The sequence below is a fragment of the Gallus gallus genome, chromosome 18, assembly GCF_016699485.2.
Source record: "Gallus gallus isolate bGalGal1 chromosome 18, bGalGal1.mat.broiler.GRCg7b, whole genome shotgun sequence".
Classification (NCBI taxonomy): domain Eukaryota; kingdom Metazoa; phylum Chordata; class Aves; order Galliformes; family Phasianidae; genus Gallus; species Gallus gallus.
In genome coordinates this window covers 11,251,627-11,273,822 of record NC_052549.1, presented here as the reverse complement: position 1 = coordinate 11,273,822, position 22,196 = coordinate 11,251,627, and the positions used below count along the sequence as shown (strand labels likewise).

Below are 22,196 nucleotides of genomic sequence, written 5' to 3'. Positions count from 1 at the left end.
AATGGCTCCGCAAAAATGGCTTTTAACCCTTCCTGAGTGCAAATGTGTCAGGCTGCTGCATGCTCTGGAGTGGCCATGTTGTCCTCAGCCTGCTCCTCAATCATGTGAGATCAGGACCAGTGAAAGCAGAGGCGAATTCCCACAAGCTCGAATGCTTGTCTCATGCTGATTGCACCTGGATTTGGACTGGGGCTCACAGCAAGATACACGTGGGTGCTTACTGCAAACTGTGTTGGTTAGAGCCGAACTGGTCAGCAGTGCTGCCTGCCCCAGCTCATGACGTTGCTGGAGATGGCTGTGTGTCCAGGTGGATTCAGTCTCTGCTCCAGCCACTCTCTTTGGTTTCTCTCTTTCAGCTCTCAATGTTGTTTTTCCTGCAGTGACCCTCAAGATGCTGGGTTCAAGCTTTACTGTACTTCCTTTGGGCAGAGCAGCAGCCCTGGAGCTGTTCCTTATGGCAGCATATCAGGAGTGCCCGAACAGTGCTTGTCCCCCATTCCCTTGCCCCATTTTCCCTCAGTTGTGATGGGGGACCTGCAGCTGCTGCGATGAGAGCACACAGCAGGGCTGCTGGTGGCTCTGTGTGCATTCACGTGGGGCATTTACACAGCTCCCCTCCTTGGAAGAGCTTTACATTCAGCCTGCAGATGATGATGGTATCTATACGTCAGGCTCAGTGAGAACCAGCAGCTGGTGGGCACCCCTGTGGGGGGAAGAGCAGCCCAATTCTTGTCCAAAACTTCTAATAGGGTCACAGCAGCAGGAGGAGAAAGCAGGAGTGTGGATAAGGGGAGGCTCTGAGCCCAGAGGATACCTATGTCTGGGAGCAGAGAGGGCAGCAGGAGGAAAGGTTCTCTAGTTCACACTACATTAACTCTGCATCCTGCTGCATGGCGTGCAGCATCCTCCTGCTACCCCACCTCAACCCAGTGAGAGCTAGGCATGTGTTTATTAATGTAAAATAGGCTGTGTGCACAGAGGCAAGACGTTTACTGTAAGCGGAGCTGGGCAGTAAAGTTTCTGGGGGAGGTCACTGTGTCTGTTGAGGGTAGGAAAGCCGGGCACTTCTCTTGGTAAACACCTCTATAAGGGACTTCTTAAGTTCGTTTTCATCCTGCGTTTTGTGCCAGGTGACTTTCTCAAGATCACAACATTGCTCCCACCTTCTCCCCCTGCAAAGGGTATCAGAGCCCTGCTGGCACTGATAGGTCCTAATTAGGCTGAGCAGCCTCATCTGACTTGACTTGACTTGACTTGACTCCCCTCCCCCACATTCTCCCCACCTATTTTGATTCCCAGTTGCATTTAAGCCTGGCTCCTTACCTAGCACAGCCTTTGGGCAGATGTCCCAGTACTATCCCTATTCTCTTGGCTTGATCTCAGCTCTGCCTGACTGCCCTGAGCTCATCAATTACCAAGAACACAGGTGGAGTACCAGGTGGGATATCCATTTTTTGGGGGGAGGGGAGGGGCAAAAATGACTCTCACCCAGTACTGGAGATGTTGGCTTGGAGGTAGGAAATGGGAATTGGAGTGACTGATGTCAGTGGTGCGAGTGCTGACAACTTCCACTGGCTTGGAGGAATTTGGCAAGATACAGCTTGCCCTGGTGAATGACTGCATGTGGTTCTCCTGCATGCTGGTCCTTGCCCTCCTGACTCCTGCATTCCTCCCCATGCAGCTTATGACTGTCCTGTGTGTGTTGGGGGTGTTTGGTGTCCAGAAGGATGGCTTCAGAGCCCAGTCTGAGAAAGATGTGCTTGGGCACCTTCATGCTGGAGGTGGCTCTCACTCTTATTAATGGGGAGCTAATGACTGACTGCTTGAATGAGGTGTAAATCCTACTTCTGTTAGCTGTGTGGTAAGTGCAAACAGGGAAACAGCCTTGTTCTGGAATGATGGTACATAGGTGTTGCTCTCTTTTTGGGATGCCTCCTTGCCCTAGTACCCTGCAGCCCTCCCAGCACTGGCCCTATTTCCTTTATGTTGGGTTATGCATAGCTCAGGTCCAGCAGCTTCCCTTCTTGGTCTCAGCTGCAGCATAGGGATGACTTGAACCTTCATTGCTAGTTATTTTTATCTTTTTTCCTGTTAATTGTTTCTCATGATACAGTATTCTGTATGGGGTGCAGCTCCCTGTATCCTTGGATAAGGTGGATAAGAGGTTGAGGGTGAATTGCCAGAATTTATGGGGGATGATTTTGAGAGAGCCATGGCAGCTTTGGCCATGCTGCCTTTTCTTCTTTCCCCCCCCCTCCCAGGTCCTGCTCCTCCTGCCCACACCCAGAAGCGTTGCAGTGTTTGCCATTGTGATTCCTGGGAAAGGGACTGTAACTCTTCACCATGCTGGGAAATGCAAGTCACTGTGTGCCTAGGGTTGTGTTTTTGGACATGGGGGCAGAAACTGCAAAATGTGATCTCTACCCTGTGTTTTATGGGCATAAGCCCTTGGTTTGGCAAATACAATCATACCGTTCTTACTTCCCATGTGTTCCTTTGCATTCAGATTTAAGATGAAAACTCATGGCAATATGAGGATGGGGGTGGATGTTCATTAGATATTTCCCAGCCCTTTAGAGACCCATTTGACTGCTTTTCTCATTTAGAGCCTGGCTCTCTAGTCATGCACACAGCAGATTGGTGCTATCCTGCTGCCTGAAGGTGATTGGTAGGGGACTGCACCTTTCTTTGCTGTGATTTGGAGAAATCAACATGTTTCTCCAGCCCCGGAGGGATCAGGTATTGCAGGGGTTATTTGCCAGGATGAAAGTTGGGTTAAATCTTCAGTGACCGTTTCAAAACCAGATCTAGGTGGAAGGATGTGGCTAAGGTCCTTATTTCCCAAACAAGTCAGCAAGCTGGGTTACAAATATTTATGAGCCTTCAATCTGCAAATAGACGTGACTTTGCCCAGGGTGCAGGAGAGCATGAGCAGTGGGCTGAGCCACAGTTATGTGAAAACCAAGACAGCGCGTGGGCACTGAGATGCGCTCATGGCTGTAGGCAGAGCTCTGTCATCTCCTGGGCAAGAGAAATGCAGCTGTGGTTTCCACTCCCCTTTGCTGGAGCCTTAGGCCATGAATTTGGATGCTGACAGATGCCTCAACTAAGCTGCAGCCCTGTCTGGCATGCAGCCCTGTCTGGCATGGAGATACAGGGGTGGGCCAAGAGGGCTTGAAGGTGTTGTCCTGAAGCAACTGGAGTGGTTCAGCTGTGGTTGAGTCGGCTGTGGTTTCTGCTCTCTGCTGTTATGCCCATACGCTCCCCTTGCATGACACCATGTGGTGAGTGTCTCATCTTGCACAGCTGTGGTGCCAAGCCCTGCTTTGGGGGTGTGCCAGCCCTCCCTGCTCAGCTGCTTTATGGCAGCCTCAGAGCAGCTGCAGTGGGCAGCAACAAACTCTGATTCAAAGTAAGATTAAGTTAATGCAAGTTTCCCCACTATTTACTCATCTTTCCTCCTCCTTTCCCCTCCCTGTGTCAGGCCTAAATTATTGCTGTTATCTAAATTCCAGCATCACCAAATCTTGACGTGTTGTCTCTTTGCCTCCCTGCTATTTGCCCATCACAGGGCACCTCTGTTTCACACATTTATGAGCTGCAGTGCTCTGGAAACAGGAAAATAACTAAATCTCAGCTAATTCCCAGGTTTGCTAACACCACAAACATGGGGAATGCTGTGGCATTCAGGGTGGAGGTAACAGATCAACTATTTTAAATACTCCCCCGAGGTTTCAGAGCCAACTCTGCATGCCGGGAGCAATCTCCCTCAGCTGACAGTTGCCTGCTCAGAACACCTGGGAAGCTCTTTAGAAACAGCGCTGTTTTTTGTTCTCACACTTGTTCTGCATTTGTCTTGGTGGTAGCAAGAATTGCTGTGCCTTGTCCTTTAGTGGGAAAGTGGAGAACTGTTTGTGAGCTTCTGCAGCTGTTGGGGGGGGGGGGGGGGGGGGGGGGGGGGGGGGGGGGGGGCGGGAGGGGAGGTAGGTAGGGTTGTAATATGGGGGGATGACGCTGTTGGAAATGCTGGATGTTTCTGCCACACGTGCTGAACTGAACAGGTGCTTAGCAAATGAAAACTGACTCAAAGAACCATTGTCCTTAAACTACTCATATTTGGTGCTTGTATTAGTCCGTGGAAATGGCTAAAAAAAAAAAATAGATTTAGCTCAGATTCTTTTATGTATAAGAAAATCAGAAAAATGCTTCAATGTGCCTTTGTTCTCTGAAAGCAACCAAGAAGGACTCCAAAATCTAACTGGACTTTTCCTCTTGGCAAGTTGTCACAAACAAATGAGAACCAAATGTGGGTACTTAATTTGTATGGTTCTCCCTCTAAAGTGTAGAATTTGTGTTGGAAAGGCTGCAAATGGATGTAAAGAAAGCTCAGGCTGCAGACATTCTTCATACACTTCAAACCCATTTCAGAACCTTTATTGGAAAAACAAATTAATTGCAGCATCTCAACTGTTATTCAAACACATTTAATAAACAAAGAGAAACAGTAGCAAAGGGCACTGACAGGTGACAAACTGTACAGAACCTCTGGGTTTGCAGGCGAACCTGCAGGGAGGAGCCCACAGCCCAGCTGGGGAGCTGCTCTGTCCCACTGCTGCCTCTGCCTCAGCCCACTCAGTCACCCCTGAGAAAATCTATTTAAAAATGTACAGAAACAAAGACACTGTAAGATGTTGTTTCCAGTCCTGCCATAATGGAACAACTCAGGCCACTGGAAAAGATTAGAAAAACCAAAACGTCACACCTCCCATTTCCAGGATTAATGCTTTGAAGTGAACTTTCCCAAAAGGTACAAACACTTTTGGATATCCAGTACCCCTCCCCCTGCTCACAGCATGCTACCTTTGAGTCAATGGGGCAAATTTAATCTTCACTGTTAGTTTTGATATGTTGTGACTGAGTGAAAGGTAACAGAAGGAAAAGCCCTGTGCTCAGCAAATAGACATGCAGCTGGTGTATCATGCTGAGTGGCCCTTGGTCTGGGGGTACAGGTCATTAACACTATCAGGGGAGGAGAAATCCTCCACTGGGATTGTACCTTCAAGGTCTTTGTGCCTGGTCCTAAGCATCACCCTACAATAAGGGCTATTCAGGAACAGACTGTTCTTCTACATCAACTTTCTTGAACTGAAGGCCTGTGGAACTGAAGGAAAGAAGACTGGAATGCACTGACAAGCCCTTGCTGCAGAGAGCACAGTGTGGAGGGGAGATCCAAGGTACAGCTTTGATAGTCTTTCACGTGTATGAGTTAAACAGCTGAGCTGCTCAACCGGGAATGGTGGGTTTTTTTGGCTCTCTGTGGCTCAGGAGAGAGAGTGCCCTCTTTTGCATGAGGCAATCTCCTGTGGGCTTCACCATGCATGGCATTTTGGAACAAGGTATCGCTTTTACCTGCTTGAACTGTACTGGACAGAATGGCTCCCTTCAGGTGAGCTCATTAGTGTTGCTGTGGGTTTGAGGTGTTCAGCTGGCACTGATGTGACATGCAGCTCACCCAGTCCCTGTCACCGTCAGTTTGATATTTCCTTCCAGTTCACAGAAACTCCCTCCTCCGAGGAAGGAACAGAACACGAATGTGAGAATTAGAGGGCTTTTCAGGCTGTTAACCTGCATACGTGTACTTCTTGATTTCTCAGCTGAGAGCACAATGACTGAGACTACAAGATACTGGCAGAGGAGAGATATCTAAAGTATCACAGTGTTATTTAGGCCCAGCCAAGGTGTATGGTCTAATCACACCAATACCATCTCACTATGTTATAAATGGGGAAGATGGAAGGAAGAAGGAGAGCTGGGTTCTTCAGCATGATGGCAAGCCAGCTGTGTTTCAATAGCCTATAACTGATAGAATGTGAATTCAGACATTTGGCATGGTCTGTTGTTATCAAGACTAAACTAGTACAGATAACTTACTGGTCATTCTTGTGAGTGAGGCAAAGCCTCCAGTGGAGGTGTGGTATACTGGCAAAGGATGGAAAAGGACAGGCATGAGCATGTACCAAAAGAGGCCAAGTGCAGCTGTGTCGCTCTGTGCCTCTGCTGCATGCCTTGTTTGCTGAATTGGTTGTCAGACCTTTGGTAACATTTTGCTACCCTTAGGCCCTGCCAGCAATAAGTGATAAGACAGGAGACCTGCCTATTTCCATCTCAGCAACGTAAGGAGACCACAGGTAGCTGAGTTTTTCCATAAAAGAACTGAACTCCTCAAACCAGGTGAGGAGTTTTCTGATACCTTATTGAGAATCATCTGCTCTGAGCTTGTCCATGTCTGTGAATTCCAACATCTCTGAAGTTTTGCACGTAGCATCAGTTTGGGATTTGATTTACAAAAACAAAGTGCCAGGACACGTGGGCTACAAAGAACAAAGCTGAGATGAAAGGAGAAAAACACACAGCAGCAAATTCCTAAGAAATTTCATTTACCAGACTAGGAGGGACATGCCCTTGGTAAGGGATGGCACAGCTTAACAGAGAGGAAACAGTGACTGCGATTTGGCTAAGATTAGAGTTCAAGAGAGGCACAAACGAACATTTTGCACATCCATCCAAGGCATTAAAAAAAAAGTCACAGAAGTTGACACACCGGACAAAATATATTACAACAGTTTGGCAACTTTTCACCACCCGCCCCCCAGCTCTGATGCCCCTGTGTAATTTGAGGTGATCTCTTTAAAGGTTGGGGACATGAGGGAGGATGCAGCTAAATCACTGCATGTAAGTAGTGGATCTCCTCTGCAAAGAGTCCTGTGGGTAAAAATCAAACCTACCTGCTTGCTACAGTACAAAAGAAATTCTGCCCACAGTCCTTCCTTGGTGAAAAGGCAGGTGACAGAGCCCATGCTGCTGGAGACGAGGCAAAGCTGAAATTGGCAGGAACAAGTCCCTAACCTTGTGACTTTGCACCGGACTAAGATAAATGGTCATGGCAAGGTATTGAAGGGGAAGATGTCACCACTCTTCTTCAATAGAGAAGTGTACAGGACAGATCCATTACTCTGTCACTGCTCTGGGTGAACACAGGTCTGTTTTTATGCATGAGAAGCAATGGGCTTTGGAAAACGCCAGGAGCCCATATGTAATAGTGTTAGCAGCAACACCCATGTTAGATGTACTTGTGACCCCCTTCCCCTTAGTATCTAGGCTCAGCTCTTAGGAATTGTACAAGGAACAAATACAAAGCAAGAATGAAAATGTTTGTTTTTTACAAGTAGTTTCTTTGTTCCTCCTTTTAAAGCCCTGTTCTGATCTGTGGGGGACTGGCTTATCAGGAGGGAGCACTGCAAGGTCTCTGCATTATTCTTGTGGTTGTAGACCTAGATGCAAGAAGTGGCACAGGTCACACACATCTTCCCACCCATGGCAGCCTGCATAAGGTAGGACTGACCACAAGGCTTCATGGACCTGAGCAACCTTTGCAAAGAATCCAACTGGGAATCCAGTGCAGCTGTTGTTGGAAAAATTCAGTACAGCACTGGCCAAAAAAAATAAATACTTGTGGAACAGGCTATCCACCTGGAAGAGTTTTCTCCTTTCTTGTTCTCCAGAATAACAGGAAAGCCTTTGGTTAGGACTAGAATTACTCATAATTGACAGGACAGGCTTGGCTTTGCTTTGCGTTAGCTTGATTACTCTAGGGGGGCAATTTTGCATTGTGGAGAGATGTTCTGCCCAGCTAGATTGCCCTTTTGACATCTGGGAGTTCTAGAGGAGTAGACACTTGAATTACATCCGAGATCCTCGCTCTTGAAGAATCTGAAAAAGAAGAAAACCTCTATAAACAACTCAGGCAAGTTTAGAAGCCAAAGTTCATGATCCAAGTCTGGCTTTTGTAGAAGAAGGAAAAGAAGTCCAACAAGAGAAAGAATGAGAGAGTTGCCTGCTGGCTTTTATACTACCATACCAAATGACAAGCTGGTTAAAACAGAGTCTCTTCTCTAGAAATGCTTTAGCTGCCTGCCAGGAGTTAAAAATATTCTGTTGCTATACTGGGGAAAATGCATGGACTGAACGAGAAAAAACAATGTCAGTCCTTTTCCCACAGTATCCTTCAGTCAGAAAATCCTTCCCCCCCCCCCCCCCCCCCCCCCAACTCTTTTCTCTTTTATTTTTTTTTCCCTTAATCTGAACGTACGGTAAACGAGGAAATCTTTTAAGAGGGGGAAGGCCATTCATACAGGAGGAAATATGAAAGCTGGTATACAGACTGCTATTGCAAGTTATGGATCTCCTACTGTAAGATGTTTTTTTCCTTTGCATAGGGGAATTCAAGACAGTACATTTGAGGAGATGCCTTACCTTTGCCTTCTCGCTGGGCTCTTTGACAATGCCATTGGTAGAATTGTTGAGTTCCCTAGATACAACACAGAGGAATTCTGCCTGGTCTTCATTTCCATAGTTATATGAAGATCCAATGCTGATTAGCTGTGTGACAGAAGACAGCCAAGGTAAGGATGATTCTATTGGTAAATCTTGACTTCTGCTTTATTCCTGCAATTGTTTTCTGTGCTACAACTGTTCAGGGAGACCCGTTCTGACCTGAAGTGCCAATAGGTCAAATCCCTTCCCATATCCCTGTGCCACAGGCTTTCCCAAAGTGTGTTCATAAGGCAATTACTTAGACAAGCACCAGACAAATTCAGACATTTTATTGGTACCTGTTCAAATTTCCACCCATCAGACATGGTGGACACCATCTGTGTGAGCTCTTCCTCTTGGCACTGCAGGACCCTGTATACATGCTTCACAGGACCCTAAAGAATGGAGAATAAAAACAAGCAGGAGTTTAGCAACTGTTGTACTGGTACCAACCTAGGAAACTAATTAGCCTTTTACAGGGCCTCCTGCTCTGTCTGCTTGCTATTTGAGGAAGTTTGAGCCATGTGGAATTCCTGAGGTCTCATTCTTGTGACTATCCAGTTGATTCTAAAACTGCTATGTGGAGTTAGCATGCTTTTTAAAAACCTGCCAGGTGCCTATGTGCCAGTGAAAGCAACACTTCGTTGTCTTTCAAAGCCATTTACTGTTTTTTAAAAACATTGCTGTCCTGAAATTGAATGTACAGGGATGTGGATATCAGTTCAGCAGCTAAGACTGATATAAAGGGCAGAACATGGTTTGGAGAAGGAGAACTATACCTCCCAAAGCAGTCTTTGTTCATAGCACTTTTCATTCTACAGTACTAACAAGATGAGTTAGTAGCCTGTACTTGTGAAACCATAATGGATCACCTTTCCTAGTTGTGCCTTAGCTTTAACTAAAAACCCTGATTGTCACTGTTAAAAACTGTTAAAAACACTGTTAAAAACTTGTACTGGAAACACCTACAGCCACATCCTCCTGCTATGCTACAGAAAATGACTGACTTCAGTATGAAAATATTCACGTGCATTACTTGAGAGGTTCTGTTCTCATTATCCCGTATCCGCTCCTTCACCAGCCGCACAAGTGACGCAATGTTGTAAAACTCAGCTTCTTCCAGTACCCCTAAGGAAGGAACCAAAAGCAGAGATGAACTGTTACTTTATTAAGAGCAGAACAAAGACAATTCAGCTACAAGAGTGCAATACCTGATACTGACTCCAAATCTTTCCCACGTGTAAGAAAATCCCTGGATGCTAAATGGACTGTGCCACTGACCTCATGCTCCCAGGCTGGAAGAAAACAAGCTACTGCCTCTTTCTGTGGTTAACAGAACATTTAAGGAAGATTATTCCCCTTTCCCTGGAATTATAAGGAACCCTGTGGTACAATCTCTAGTATCATTCACACAGCCTCACTCAGGGGAAGGTCACCAAAGCTCCTTGCTTGCTCAGAACTGCTGTCTGTTCATGGAGAAGAGGTGCTGTTCTAAAAGTGCTACAAAACAGTGCTTGCAGTTCCTCCTTTGTATGTTTCTCTTACCTTCTTCTGCGAGCTCCTTGTTTATGATAAGCTTCCCATGTCGGAGGTAGTTCAGTATTGGACCAAAATATGTGGGATCTCTATCGATGAGATATGCTCCTGTCTCATCCTGTTGAGTGAGTACAGAAATGAAGCAGGCACAGTTAAGTGGTACTGGGAAAAATATTCCTTTTTTAAATTAGACATTGAGCAGCTTTTCTTTGAGAATCTGGATTTCTTTGCCTGTGAAAAGTCTATCTGTGACTCCATGTTTCAGCCAGCATTTTTTTCAGTATCTGAACTCAGCTGTAAATACTGCAGCTCAATAACGCTGGCAGAAGTCTGCCAGTCAGTACTTCCACAAACCAAGCTTGCATAAGTGAAGAGAAAAGCAGGCCTTAGCAGTCTTGCTTCACTGCAATAACAAAATACAAAAGCTGGCAGTCGTGTTCTGTCTAAACTGGTTTTCCATGCTAGTTTAACTAAAAAACTTGAAAGGAAATTTGGATTTCCAGTTCTGATTAACAGCATGTGATAATTCAAAGTATGTTTTTTTTCCCTTTTCTTTAGACTACTGAAAATGCCCATTGCAGTGCACCAGTCCTGTCTCTGAACAGTCTCCAGCAGCTGCGCATCCAACATTGTCATCACATTACCAACAATCCATAACTAAAAGCATTTCCTGAAGCAGCATGGAAGAGCTGCTAAAGTCTGTATGGATGTTTTTCACATCATTTCCTTACATCACTTTAAAGCAGTGCAGGTCCTGCTAGGCAGTCTGCTCCAAAGCGGTGAAATGCTGAGGTCTTCCAAAGTGTCATCTCCTATCTTTGCTGAGACTGGTAACCATTACTGTGGTCATAACCTGGATTTAACTTCCAATTAAACAGATACAAAATGTTGTACAGATATTATAGAAACCCTGCAGCAATAATAACTGCTTGTAAAACCTGTACGTTAACAACCTGCAGCGACTGCAGAGCTATACGTCCAGTAAAGCTCTTGAACTGGGATCTTTTCTGAGAGCAGAAGTAAATACAATGAAAAACCACATACATCCTGGGGGCGGCGCATCACTTAAATCTCTGTTTCTGGGGACGTTTCTCTCCCTGCTGCGCGCAGTAGCAGCGGAAGGGTGCCGGGGTGCTCCGGAGGAGCGAGGAAGCGGCGGGGGCTGCAGCAATGGACGCACGGCTCGGGGGTGGTGCTGGGGACTGCTGGGGACTCCTGCAGACCCCGCCCCGGCCCAGTGGGAGCGAGAGGTCCGTGCCGCGGCCTCACCTTGTCGGAGCCGAGCTCGGGCCCGTCCTGGCAGCAGAGGCGGCACAAGAAGGACTTGGGCTCCCGGCACAGCGTCTGTCGGGTGCTCACGAAATACGTTCCGCCCACGTTCAGCCGCACCCATTTGGAGGCGGCGGGTGGCCGGGCCGCACCGGCGGGACCCGGGCTCAGCATAGTGCCGGAAAAGCCCGGCGCAGCTGAGCGAGGACTGGGCGGTCCCGGCACTCCCCCAGGGCCCGGACTGGGCGTGCGGCCACGCGGCGGTCCCTCCGCCGCTGCCAGCTCCGCCATGGCGGCTGCTCTCACCGCCCCCACGCCGCCATCCCCGCCCCGCCCCGCCGCCGCCGCTTCCGGCGCACGAAGTACTTCCGTGTGCGGAGCGGCATGATGTGTTTCCGCTAGCGCCGCGCTCTGATTGGCCGCTGAGGGCAGGGCTTCCGGTGCGTCGCTTGGCAGCGCCAGAGGACGGTAGTGGCGGTCGGTGAAGGTGAGTGAGGAGCGGTGGGAGCTGAGCGGAACGAGGAGGGAAGGGAGGCCGGGCTCCATCGCCCTTTGGTAGGCGGCATAGGGGTGTTCAGAAGGAGATCCGAGCTCCGTGGGCCCTGGGAGGCCCTGGGACCGAGCTGTGTTCTCCGTGACCCGCTCTCTTCTCGCGGCAGCCCGGCAGCATGGCGGCCCGCAGAACTGCCGTCAAGGCCATCGACTGGGCGGCTTTCGCGGAGAGGGTGCCCGCCAACCAGCGCGCCATGTTCAACGCTCTGAAGACCCGCAGCGATGCGCTGTCCGCCCGGTGAGTGCTGCCCGCAGCCTCTCGCAGAGCCGCGGTCCTCGGTTCGGCCGCTGTCTCATATCGTAGTTTCCCACAGCGTCCCGAGAGACGTTACAGCAGTCGCCTTCAGGGCAGGCGGCAACGGTTTCTTTTGTTGAATCTTCTTTATTTAGTCCTCCACAGGGGTAAACTCCAATTGCGATGTGAAAAAACTAGTTCTGTGAAAGCACTTTGCTTTGGGGGGGGGGGGTTAAGAAAAATAAAGTGCTTTGAAAAGCTCGTTTCTCTATTAAATGCTATACAAAGCACTGGTTTTTCTGGGTGCTTTGGCATCTCCTGCTTCATGCATGCTAGCTATTACAGTTAGCATTGCTTCTTGCTTCTAACTTGTGAAAGCTGCCTGTAGTGTTTTTTACAAAGCCATCTCTTAGAGATGCTGTGCAGTAGCGTGAAGTGGAGTGGGGCTGCAGGTTGAATTTGTCTGTCCATAGGGAAAAATCTATTCCATGGGTGGAGGGAGTTTACAGAATTGGTTCATCACTACTTATTAACAAGGGGCCTGTAGATATTTACTGTTCAACTCAGCAGTGTCTGTTAACTCTCGAAAAGAGCAGGGAGCAAATGATAGCATCAGGTTTGTACTGGCACTGTTGGTGACCACTGTCCTCCCTCTCCTTAGGTTGGCTGCGCTGCCCGAGAAACCCCCTGCCATTGACTGGACTTACTACAAGACTGCTGTTGCTAAAGCTGGCATGGTGGATGAGTTTCAGAAGAAGGTCAGTATCTTTGTCAGCTGTATATTGTTGTTCTTTGGAGACTTAAATGGGGAATATCTTTTAGTGGAAAACACCAGAACAAAAGTGTTTTCAGTTTTGGATTTTAGCTTCGTTTGCTTTATGTCCTGAAGATCAGTCACTCACCTGAAAGAAAGAGAACTCAATAAGTTCTTTTGTCTGTAGGAGCAAATCTGGGTACTGCCTGTCCTGAAACAAATCTTTGGTGTATTTCTTTAACTTACTGAGTAGCAGAAAATAATAAGTGCAGGTCTGCAGACTAAGAAACACGCAAAGCTAACTGATGCTTATGGGGTTGTCATACCATTTAGAAATGAACTGAAAAGAGTGAGCCAAGCATTTGTTGAAGGTCACGTGATGTCACTGGCAGCATGGAAATTGGCTGCTATGAGACCAAAAGAGCCCACAGATGTTGGATAGATGTGGGAACTTTGAGGAAAATCTGTCCACGATAGGATATGTCTTTGGTGTTAGACTTCCCTGTGGTGCTGTGCTTTGTTGTGTGCAATGCTGTGATGAATATGCATAGTGTAATTTGTCCTAGTGATGACGTGCAATACGTAAGATCACTTTAAGCATACAGATGAATGGTGCTGCTTGTGAAATGTGCATTCAAGATGCAGAGATCAGTTTTAAAAAGCTCATTAAGTTATGCATTTGTGAGCATGTCATGTCCTAGGAAGAGTGGAAGGAGTGCTCCCCTGCTACTAGGGGGAATGACCTTTCACATGAGGGATTATGTAAATCAAACTGTTAAAATTTTTTTTTGTTTGTTTTCCAGTTCAGTGCACTGAAGGTCCCTGAACCAGTGGATACACAAACTGCCAAAATTGATGCCCAAGAGCAAGAAGCTGTAAGTGTTTGAACTGTTCCTGAATGCCAGGCTTGTTTCTGAGTCCTGTGAAGTTGAGAAGGGGTGAGAGGGAAGGTGTATTCTGTGTTTGCATATGCACAGGCAGAGGAGTCTGAGAAGTATGGCTCTCTGGTCTTCTAATGTCTCTAGCTTTTGCCTAAGCAAAAGATTTTCTGCTTTGGAAAGGGTTTGGATTTTGTTCAAGATTTTGTCCACTTGTGTAATGACAGTGAATTGTAACGTGAACTTAAAAGGTGGTGTTGCAGGTTCACTCTAGATTGATGTCTTTATTGTAACTATGTTCACCACGTCCTCTGCTTTCCTGCAGGCTAAGGGCATTGTTGAATATGTGAAAGCTTCCAAAGCTCGTATTGCTGAGTATGAGCAACAAGTAAGTATGGATGTTGCTTTGTGAATGTTCTCTTTAACCTTGCTTGGTACATACCTTGTTCTTTCCTGTGCTTGCTTTGCTCTTTCTTGCTGATGAGTGACTTGTAACATATTTGTCTCTGCTCCCACTTCAAGCTTCAGAAGCTCAGAAGCATGATTCCGTTTGAACAGATGACTTTTGAAGACTTGCATGAAGCTTTCCCTGAAACCAGACTGGACAGGGAGAAGTATCCATTCTGGCCACACAAACCCATTGCTGATCTGTAAACTGGCTTGGAAACAGTTTATCTGATGACTGTCAGAATGAAATCTCTCTTAAATAAAAGTGCTTTTCCTCCTGTCTGTGGCTTAGATCTTAGATGTGAGGTTGCAAGGTTTTGAGAAATACGGAACCACACAGCAATGCACAAAGAGGATGTTTTTCATGGATTTTGTCTCTTACTGTTGAACTTGATTTTATAGCAAGTACTAAGATCTCAGCTAGATCTGATAATAATGTTGAGTCCTAACACACCGTCTGTAATGCAGACAAACCTCCCGTTTACCTTTGTACCCGCATAGTGCAGGGAATGTGGTTTTGCTTTTGCAAATGCACTGTTGCTTAGGAGACAGACTTACACTCCAGCGCCACAGAATAAGTTACACTTAGTAGTAATCTGCAGGGTGAGGTCTGTCTCAGCAGTTTTAGAGGCAGTGTGCTGGGGGTGCTTTCCAGGTTGGTTGTGTCTGTTGAGGTGCAGCCAGTTGTGATAGGAGTTGAAGGAATTAGGTGAGATACAGAAGTTCGGAAGTATGATATTTAAAACATCCCAAGCGTTGCCCCCCCCCATAACCCTGGTGATCCTACCATTCTGGGTTTCTGTATGTTGCAGATCTCACTTAAAATCACAGAAACAACAGAACAAAAGCTTCATACTTTGATTGATTTATTTAATTATCTGAGTAGGAATTCTTAAATGTCTTTCCTCAAAATGAAAACATTTCCATAAATGAAAAAGGGCTCTAGGTCCCTTTTTCTGACATAGTTGTAAGAATTACTATTGGATAGAATTAAGATGTCCTCTTCCAGTTCCATTATAGTTGTATCTAAATACTTTGATAGCCGACGGAGCACTTTCAGAATATATGTTTGTTTACAGAACTAGAATACAATGCACACACGATGCAGACCTTATGCTCTGGTTGTGGTTTGGTTTGGGGTTTTTTTTTCTCCTAATTTAGGCAACTGAAATAACTTGTTCTATGAATCAAGCAGGAAGAGAAAATACAGCAGAGGGCTTTGAAGAAATAAAATGGAGAAAGACTGATTGAGCACCACACAGAGCTGGTCCCTAACTGCTCCATTTTATAGAAATAACAGCAAAAAAAAAGAGTGACAAGAAGAAATGGCTGTAGAGAAGCACCTTCTCCAGAACTATCAGAACTGTGTCCTGTTCCGATGTCTCCCAGTAGGCCTTGGTTTGCTGCACCTTCTCCTGGGTCTTCTTGGTAGGATGTTTCATGGCCTGGTTGGTTGTCATTGGTGGCTCAGTGTGCATACCTGCAAAATGCAAACACTGGAATGGGGCAGGAGGTGGGTGGCTGCCAGGACTCATCTGACTGGAGCACTGCTTGCCTGGAGGAAACCCACCTTGACTTGAACATGCAGGTAAGGTTCAGGCAACCCAGCCTGCTTGTTTCAGAATTTATGGGTTGCTTTACCTTGTTGGACAGTTCTGAAAGCCTTGCCCAAGCGTAGGGATTTGTGCTGATGGTGCAACAGGAAGAAGGTGTCCAGCACAGCCATGATCATCAGCAGGAAGGTGCCTAAGAAAAAGAGCACTGCAAAACAACAGGAAAGCAAGTAAGGCATTTGATAACAGGCATGATTTTCTTGAATCCGTAATCCCCCTGAGAAAGGAGGAATTTGCTGTCTGCAGCCAGCTGGTAAAGTTTAACTTTTCATGACGTCACTGCTCATGAATGTGCCCGTAAGTGCCCAGCAATTTTCTTAGAGTTGTTACCTGAGTAAAACGCAGTATTTCATCAATAAAGATAAGTACCTATTATGGGTGGTTCATTGGAGGAAGTTGGAAGCATATTGTTGAGAATCACAGCTAACATGGAGCTGCCAAGAATGATGGAAATCTGGAAACTGATTTTCTCCTCAAGAGAGCTGGGTCCAAACAACACAGCCATGTCAAGCAGGTACAGGGCGCATGTTGGGAGGATAAGGTTCAGAATATACAGAGTGGGTCGTCTCTCCATGGAAATCTGTTGAAGAAGATGGACAAAATTTGAGTAAGAGATGACGCTGCTGAGTGGATGCTCACTGCCTAATGTGGAAAGCTATCTTCTTTCATACTTTTTTTTTTTTTTTTAAATATTAGCACAAAACAAAATGAATTTACTGCAGTACCATATAGGTGATCACAGGAAATTCTCCATCATCCATTTCTTCCATGTATTCACTGATGCTCAGGTTGGTGAACTTCCATTCTCCATCAGTTAGGAAGAAGCTCTGGCTGTTTACCAGCATCTCAGCTGGTGTCCGTTTCACTTTCATGGAAAGGTCTGTTACTGTTTGGGCAAGGGGAGAGGAGAGAAGTGGCAGAACTGAGCTTTCTATCAGAGGTCAGTTATTCCCTCTTCCTTTCCCTCCCAACCAAGGTTGCATACATATGAGGAAAGCAAAAATCAGCATGAGCAAATATCAGGCTTCTCACGGCAAGGCTGTTGTTTGGCTTGTAAAGACCAATCCCAGGGGATGACTACCCAGAGAACATCCCAGATGCTTGGAGATGTGTTGCTGGGAGAGATGCCAACACGTCACAACTCTAAGCTTATTTTCCCTCTAACTGAACAGCACTCCCCTAACAGCAAGTGGTGCTGCTAAGGGAACCCAGGAGTCAGCCAGGGTCCATCTCAGCTATTCCTTTTGCACATTTAGCCTATTTGTGGTAAAACTTAACTTGCCACTAACCTGGGTAGAGAAATGAAGCAATGCTCACGTTGCATGTCTGGGTGTCAAAGGGGAACTTGAGGATCATCAAACTGCACGTTAGAGTGACCTGGAAGGGCAGGGTGGTGTTGAAGGTGCCGTTGTGTGTGACAGCAATGTACTCCAAGTTGGACTTCTGTTCGTTCACTCTGCAGGAAACAAAACTGGAGAGTGACAGAGCTGCAGGGTGCTGCAATGATCCTCAAGCTCACAAAAGCTGGGGCTGTAAGTGTCCCTTTCGGATGGCTCTGTGCAGCCACACAGATGTGGAATGCAGTGGAAAGGGACGCGTAAGCTTTCTGGGAAAGGGGCTCAGTGCTGTCTCTCTGCCTGCTGACTCTCATCCTTTCCCCCTGCAGCCAAAGAGCTGGTGGCCATGCCCAACACTGCTAAGGGTAATTTCATCCCACCACATTGCTCATCCCCCCACTGCTTCTTCAGGCTTAACAGAACCTACATATTGCATTTCAGGAGATGCTACAAAATTACTCAGCCACAAAGTGCTTCATATAAGCTATCTTTCCCATTAATATAAGATATGAGATTCTTGGTTACGCTCAGTTTACGGGAACAGCTTTTAACTGTGAGTTTATCCCACTTCCTACAATATTACCTGCGGTTTGCATCCACAGTATTTTTCTTAAGCTGGTGGATAAAAATAAAATGAGAGCCTACCTTTCCAAAATGAAGATTGGGGGTGACCAGAATGAATCCAGGGGCAGAACAATTTTAGAAATGTTACAGAAATCCCGCGGGTCCCAGGTGGCAAAAGTGTTTGTCCACTCCTGGGGACGGAGGAACAAGGAGAAAGGTGAGCGCAGGGCTCAGCCCCAGCCATGGTGCTGGGTGGCACAGGAGAGAAATGGTCTTACGGAACCTACCAAGCTCAACACGAAATAAAAAGTGACGGTCTGGAGCTTTTCAGCCTAGAGAAACAAAATGGAAGGTATTTAATTGATTTTCTTAGCTATACCCCATGCAGAGCTCCGGAGCTCTCCACCATTACTCCCGCAGTGGACAGCACAGACTGTGGAAACTGAGCTCAGGAGGACAGGCTGGGTTGTTAGAATCCTCCAGAGCTTCCAAAATCCTCCAGACTTTAACAAAAAAAATGCTTTCAAGCAGCAGAAAGCTGAAGAAATGGAAGCCGCTGACACTCAGGTCTTGCTGGCCCAGTCCTGTCCTGCAGAGAGATCAGACCTCAGCCTAATAATGGCACAGATTTCTGTTACAAAGACTTGTCAACATTTCTGCATCCTTACCACAGACAGAATTGCTATCAGCATAAAATCCACCACCACTTCCATGGGTTCCTTCCAGTGCGTCTTTGGCAGTATGTGTGCGTGCAGCTTGCTGTGAGAGGAGATGTTCAGGTACTCAATGACATCATAGTAGGTACAGATATACCTGGGAGCAGCTCCTAATGGAAAAAAATATACACTTTAATAAGAAAAAAGATCAGGAGAGATCTCAACCTGTGAAAGAGAGATGTATGAAAGGAAGGGTATGGGGTGTGGATATGGAAAACATCGTCGATCCCTTCTCACACAATTGAGAACAGAGCTCCTCGAGGCTTTTCCAGTCCTCTTGAACTTACCTGTCCCAAGAGAAAGTGTGAGCAGAGCTATAAACGCTCGCTGCATCTTCTCCTGCTTCCAAATAAAGAGGCAGATGGTACCGGGTACGTTATGAGCGGTTCCAAATACGTCACTTGTTATGCAGAAGTTGATTTGATATTTACTAATGAGGGATTGGTGTTTTGTAAACAGGAGCTAGACTCTGTATTTGCATTGGAAGGAAGACTTTGCTAATGGATTGATGCACTCAGTGGGCTCTTGGGAGTGGTGTTTAGTTGTGGTAAAGGAAAAAGAAGAGCATTAAACAAAGATCCAACAATTTCAGGGAGAGAGAAGAAAGGGCTCATATCCACAAAGGAGAGGCTGGGAGCCAGAGCCACTCAACAGCAAATCTTGTCTCATTTGCAGGGCCAATGCAACACCACTGAAACAGAATAGGAAAATTAGCTCTGGGGGGCAGAGAGGCTGCTCTCCCTCTTCCCTAAGCGCTGAGCACTTTGTGCAATCAGTGACGATGTTTCTGCCTCCTAGTTGGCATCCTGTCCTCCTGAGGTGCTGCTCCAAATCCTCACTGTTAAGATTAAAGTCTCACACGTTTATTTTACATCTCCCTCTGCCCTTCCTTCAGCCATCCTCCTCTCTGCCTGTGTTCCCGCTGCAGCTCCAGTGATGCCTCCAGGTACACTGAGTGACGCTTCGAGTGGGAGGGAACAGCCCCAGCTATTGTGTTCTTGGGAAATCCCATTCCCCTGGGACACTGCAGATGGTACCTGAGCAGCTCCAGTTGTGTGGGACAGGAGGAGGGCAAGTATGGGCCTTGTGTGGGACAGGAGGAGGGCAAGTATGGGCCGTACAGCAGGGTTTGAACCAAACAGAAGGGGATGGGGAGAGGAAGGGTGAGCCGTGTGATGGTGGTCGAGGGCTGCAGTGGCTGCAGGAGCTGATGGTGGCAGGCATTGCTGGGACGGGCGCAGTGCTGGAGGTGGCGCCCTCCAGAAGTGCCTTAGGCCTCCCAGCAGCTGTGAGGTGGGAGTGGGCTGGGACTGAATCTGTTCTGCTGCTCTGCCAGCTTTTGGTTTCCAGCATCCTGCTGCGGCACAGCCCTGGGCTCCGCTGCACATCTCTCCTCTTGCAGCTCACCTCGGGGTGTTTGGGCTTCAGTCCTCCGTGCAGTGAAAAATGCTGAACGGCTCTGTCCCATTTGCTTTTTCCAGGTTTCTCTGCTCCCAGTTTCCCCGGTCTCCTCCATCGCTCCTCGTTATGGGGCTCCCAAACCTTCCCCAGCTTGCAAGGCGTGACCTATGGATCCCTCCTGGCCTCGTGCTGCTCTGCACATCCCGACGTCTGAGAGCCAACGCCCTCTGAGCGCAGGGCTTCTCCTTAGAGACCCGAACGCGGCTGGCAGCCCCCGCACTGTGGCTGTGGGAGAAGGAAGAGGAGCTCAGAGCCGAGGGAGATGGATGGATGTGCAGATCCATGTGGCGCCCGCAAGGTGACGGGACACCGAGCGGACACCGAGCGGACACCGAGCAGACACCACGCAGACACCGAGGCCCCCGCCTGGCGGCCGCCGTGGCCGTGGCGATGTACGGACACCCCACCCTCGGGCGTTCCCTCCGCGGGTCCCAACGCGGCCCCCCGCCCTGCCGAGACGCGCCCAGGGGCGGCCGGGAAGGAGCGGGCGGGCCGGGCGGGGGCTGCACGGCCGTGACCGCGTGGCCTAATGGATAAGGCGTCTGACTTCGGATCAGAAGATTGAGGGTTCGAGTCCCTTCGTGGTCGGACAGCCTCCTTTTCCAGGCGCTCCCTCTTCCCCCCCTCTCGGAGACGGGGAAAGAGCACGCGCACCCGGCTGTGGTTCCCTCCTATGAGCCCATCCCGGCCGCGGTGCGGCGGATTTCCCTTTTTTTTTTTTTTTCGATGCCTGCGGGGTCATCGTGCAGTGCGGCGGGGAGCCGCGCGTGTCCCCGTGGCGTCCGTTCTGTGTCCGTCCCGTCCCGTCCCGTCCCGTCCCGTCTCCCCGCGGGGCGCAGTGCGAACTCCGCCGCATTTGGGGCCGTTCCCATGAGCGGGAGCGCGCATCCCGCGCAGCCCCAGTGGCCTAATGGATAAGGCACTGGCCTCCTAAGCCAGGGATTGTGGGTTCGAGTCCCATCTGGGGTGAGCGGATTGCCCTTTTCTCGCTTTTTGTTTTTTTTTCATTGCGATCTCCCCACCAGTGCGTGCCGATACAGACGGCGCGTCCGGTGAGAAGGAATTTCGCACCCCCGTGGGACAGGAAATTAATTCAGGATCTGAACGCAACGGGAGAATTTCGGACTGAGCTCAATCGGTAACACAGCTCTGTAACACCGTCGCAGCGGTGAGCGCCCACTGCAGGTTTGCGGAAGGGAGCGGTGGGACTTCGGGGCAGCGAGGGCCGCGTCAATGCAAGAGACTCAGAGCGTCCCGAGTTGGGAGGACCCCTCGAGGACCACCGAGCCCAACGGCCGGGCCCGCACTGTGCCGCCCCACCCCTCTGCCTCACAGCGCAGTCCCAGCGCTCCCGCAGCTCCGCCCGCCGTGCTGTGCACACCGCCCCCGGGGGCACAGCTTTCCCAGCGCCCACCCCCCGCACAGCTCTGTGCCGTTCCTTCGCGCCCCGTCGCCATCAGCAGATGATGGACGCATCTGCCCAGCACGCTTCCCAGAGCAGGGCGGGGCCGGCACTGATGGGAAGGATTTGCTGAGAGGGGAAGGAGGTTTCACTCCTCCACCAGAAACCACATCTCTGTGCGGAGCTGCGCGGCGCGGGCACTCAGTTGAGCCGCGGTGCCCTGGGACCGCAGCCCTGCGCATAAATGCTTGTGGGACGATGCCTTCTCCGTTTTGCTGCATTAAAGAGCTGCCCGAGGGTCTTTTTTTCCTACAGAGTTAATGGACTGTAAAAGGCAGCTGTGGTCAGGGTAGTATCACACCAGTGAAACCTAAAGTGAGGTTTCCGTCCAAGTTATTTCTCCCCGTTAGGTATGGGAGGAAATGGCTGCTGCCTGGAAAGCAGACCGACCCCGCGCTGCACTGCAGGCGATGCCCTGCGGGTGCCGTAGCTGCGGTCACGCTGCGGTCTCCATGGCCCTGGTTGGCTCACTGCCCAGTTCGGGGCACAGCATCAGCGACGGTCCCGCTCCGGTGGCATCAGGTGGCACTTCTGCCGTTTCTCTCCTTTCCCTCCTCTGGGCCGAGCTCCTGGCAGGAGGAAACTGCGTATGTGCCGCTCCCAGGAGCTGCACTGCTTGCCGATGGGCGCGGATTGGGGCGCAGAGAGGGAATAAAACGGCTCTGGGAAAGATAAGCACAGAAATTCTACGGTGACTGATTCCCTAGCGGTGGATTCGAACCCACAGTTCCCTCTCTGCAGTCCCGCACGCTGCCCGCGAGGCCGCGCGGATCACGGCTCGCGTTTGCGGGGCGCTGCCCCCCCTCCCCCCCCCCCCCCCACCCCGCGGCACCCGGCGCGCCCCTCCCCCGCCCTCAGTTCCACGCTGGCTGAAGCTGAGCCGCGTGGCCGCTGGGAGCGAAGCCCCGAGCCTCTGCCGGCAAGGATGCTGAAGCAGCTGCTCTGCCCTTGCAGCTCCCGGGAGGCCTTTTTGGACTTGTTCAGAAGCACGCGCTTTGG

The 22,196-nt window shown here is 49.0% G+C and overlaps 4 protein-coding genes and 2 non-coding genes across 9 annotated transcripts in view; 4 read left to right on the top strand and 2 right to left on the bottom strand.

Moving 5' to 3' along the window:
* Positions 1–10,954, top strand: part of HN1 (hematological and neurological expressed 1) — a 40,128-nt gene extending 29,174 nt beyond the window's left edge. For both annotated transcript variants that reach the window (XM_040649521.2, XM_040649520.2), the window contains 2 exons: positions 8,277–8,462; positions 10,468–10,954. The gene's annotated coding sequence lies outside the window, so the exon portion shown is untranslated. The remainder of the gene's footprint in view (positions 1–8,276; positions 8,463–10,467) is intronic.
* Positions 4,408–11,510, bottom strand: KCTD2 (potassium channel tetramerization domain containing 2). The gene is made up of 6 exons (NM_001007913.2): positions 11,179–11,510; positions 9,919–10,027; positions 9,410–9,501; positions 8,673–8,768; positions 8,314–8,439; positions 4,408–7,770 (listed from the first exon to the last, which is right to left on the bottom strand). Exons 1-6 carry the CDS (start codon positions 11,467–11,469, stop codon positions 7,741–7,743), a joined length of 744 nt encoding a protein of 247 aa, NP_001007914.1. The 5' UTR covers positions 11,470–11,510; the 3' UTR covers positions 4,408–7,740.
* Positions 11,511–11,629: 119 nt separating this feature from the next.
* ATP5H (ATP synthase, H+ transporting, mitochondrial Fo complex subunit D) lies at positions 11,630–14,324 on the top strand. Of its 2 annotated transcripts, none has more exons than XM_001232598.6 (6): positions 11,630–11,665; positions 11,838–11,968; positions 12,627–12,723; positions 13,523–13,594; positions 13,923–13,985; positions 14,120–14,324. In XM_001232598.6, exons 2-6 carry the CDS (start codon positions 11,847–11,849, stop codon positions 14,249–14,251), a joined length of 486 nt encoding a protein of 161 aa, XP_001232599.1. In that variant the 5' UTR covers positions 11,630–11,665; positions 11,838–11,846; the 3' UTR covers positions 14,252–14,324. The 2 variants fall into 2 exon arrangements, with proteins under 2 accessions (XP_001232599.1, XP_001232614.1); XM_001232613.5 differs by having other exon boundaries at positions 11,630–11,733.
* Positions 14,325–14,893: 569 nt separating this feature from the next.
* On the bottom strand, positions 14,894–21,110 carry LOC100859449 (5-hydroxytryptamine receptor 3A-like). Of its 2 annotated transcripts, none has more exons than XM_040649926.2 (9): positions 18,562–21,110; positions 18,227–18,384; positions 17,846–17,890; positions 17,640–17,749; positions 16,947–17,113; positions 16,383–16,543; positions 16,027–16,237; positions 15,686–15,805; positions 14,894–15,524 (listed from the first exon to the last, which is right to left on the bottom strand). In XM_040649926.2, exons 1-9 carry the CDS (start codon positions 18,605–18,607, stop codon positions 15,316–15,318), a joined length of 1,227 nt encoding a protein of 408 aa, XP_040505860.1. In that variant the 5' UTR covers positions 18,608–21,110; the 3' UTR covers positions 14,894–15,315. The 2 variants fall into 2 exon arrangements, with proteins under 2 accessions (XP_040505860.1, XP_003642417.3); XM_003642369.6 differs by having other exon boundaries at positions 19,682–21,110.
* On the top strand, positions 20,251–20,323 carry TRNAR-UCG. The gene has a single exon. It is a non-coding gene; the product is annotated as a tRNA-Arg (tRNA).
* TRNAR-CCU lies at positions 20,632–20,704 on the top strand. The gene has a single exon. It is a non-coding gene; the product is annotated as a tRNA-Arg (tRNA).
* Positions 21,111–22,196: the final 1,086 nt, after the last annotated feature.

Excerpts from the sequence above, each read along its gene's own strand:
- ATP5H (XM_001232598.6), top strand. The coding sequence starts at position 11,847 with ATGGCGGCCCGCAGAACTGCCGTCAAGGCCATCGACTGGGCGGCTTTC. Across the intron at positions 11,969-12,626 it reads AGCGATGCGCTGTCCGCCCG|GTTGGCTGCGCTGCCCGAGA; the intron begins GTGAGTGCTGCC and ends CCCTCTCCTTAG. Across the intron at positions 13,595-13,922 it reads ATGCCCAAGAGCAAGAAGCT|GCTAAGGGCATTGTTGAATA; the intron begins GTAAGTGTTTGA and ends GCTTTCCTGCAG.
- KCTD2 (NM_001007913.2), bottom strand. The coding sequence starts at position 11,469 with ATGGCGGAGCTGGCAGCGGCGGAGGGACCGCCGCGTGGCCGCACGCCC. Across the intron at positions 10,028-11,178 it reads CCGAGCTCGGCTCCGACAAG|GATGAGACAGGAGCATATCT; the intron begins GTGAGGCCGCGG and ends CTCACTCAACAG. Across the intron at positions 7,771-8,313 it reads AGCCCAGCGAGAAGGCAAAG|ATTCTTCAAGAGCGAGGATC; the intron begins GTAAGGCATCTC and ends CTTCTTTTTCAG.
- LOC100859449 (XM_003642369.6), bottom strand. The coding sequence starts at position 19,790 with ATGGAGGAGACCGGGGAAACTGGGAGCAGAGAAACCTGGAAAAAGCAA. Across the intron at positions 17,114-17,639 it reads CCAATCTTCATTTTGGAAAG|AGTGAACGAACAGAAGTCCA; the intron begins GTAGGCTCTCAT and ends TGTTTCCTGCAG. Across the intron at positions 15,806-16,026 it reads CAATGAACCACCCATAATAG|TGCTCTTTTTCTTAGGCACC; the intron begins GTACTTATCTTT and ends GTTGTTTTGCAG.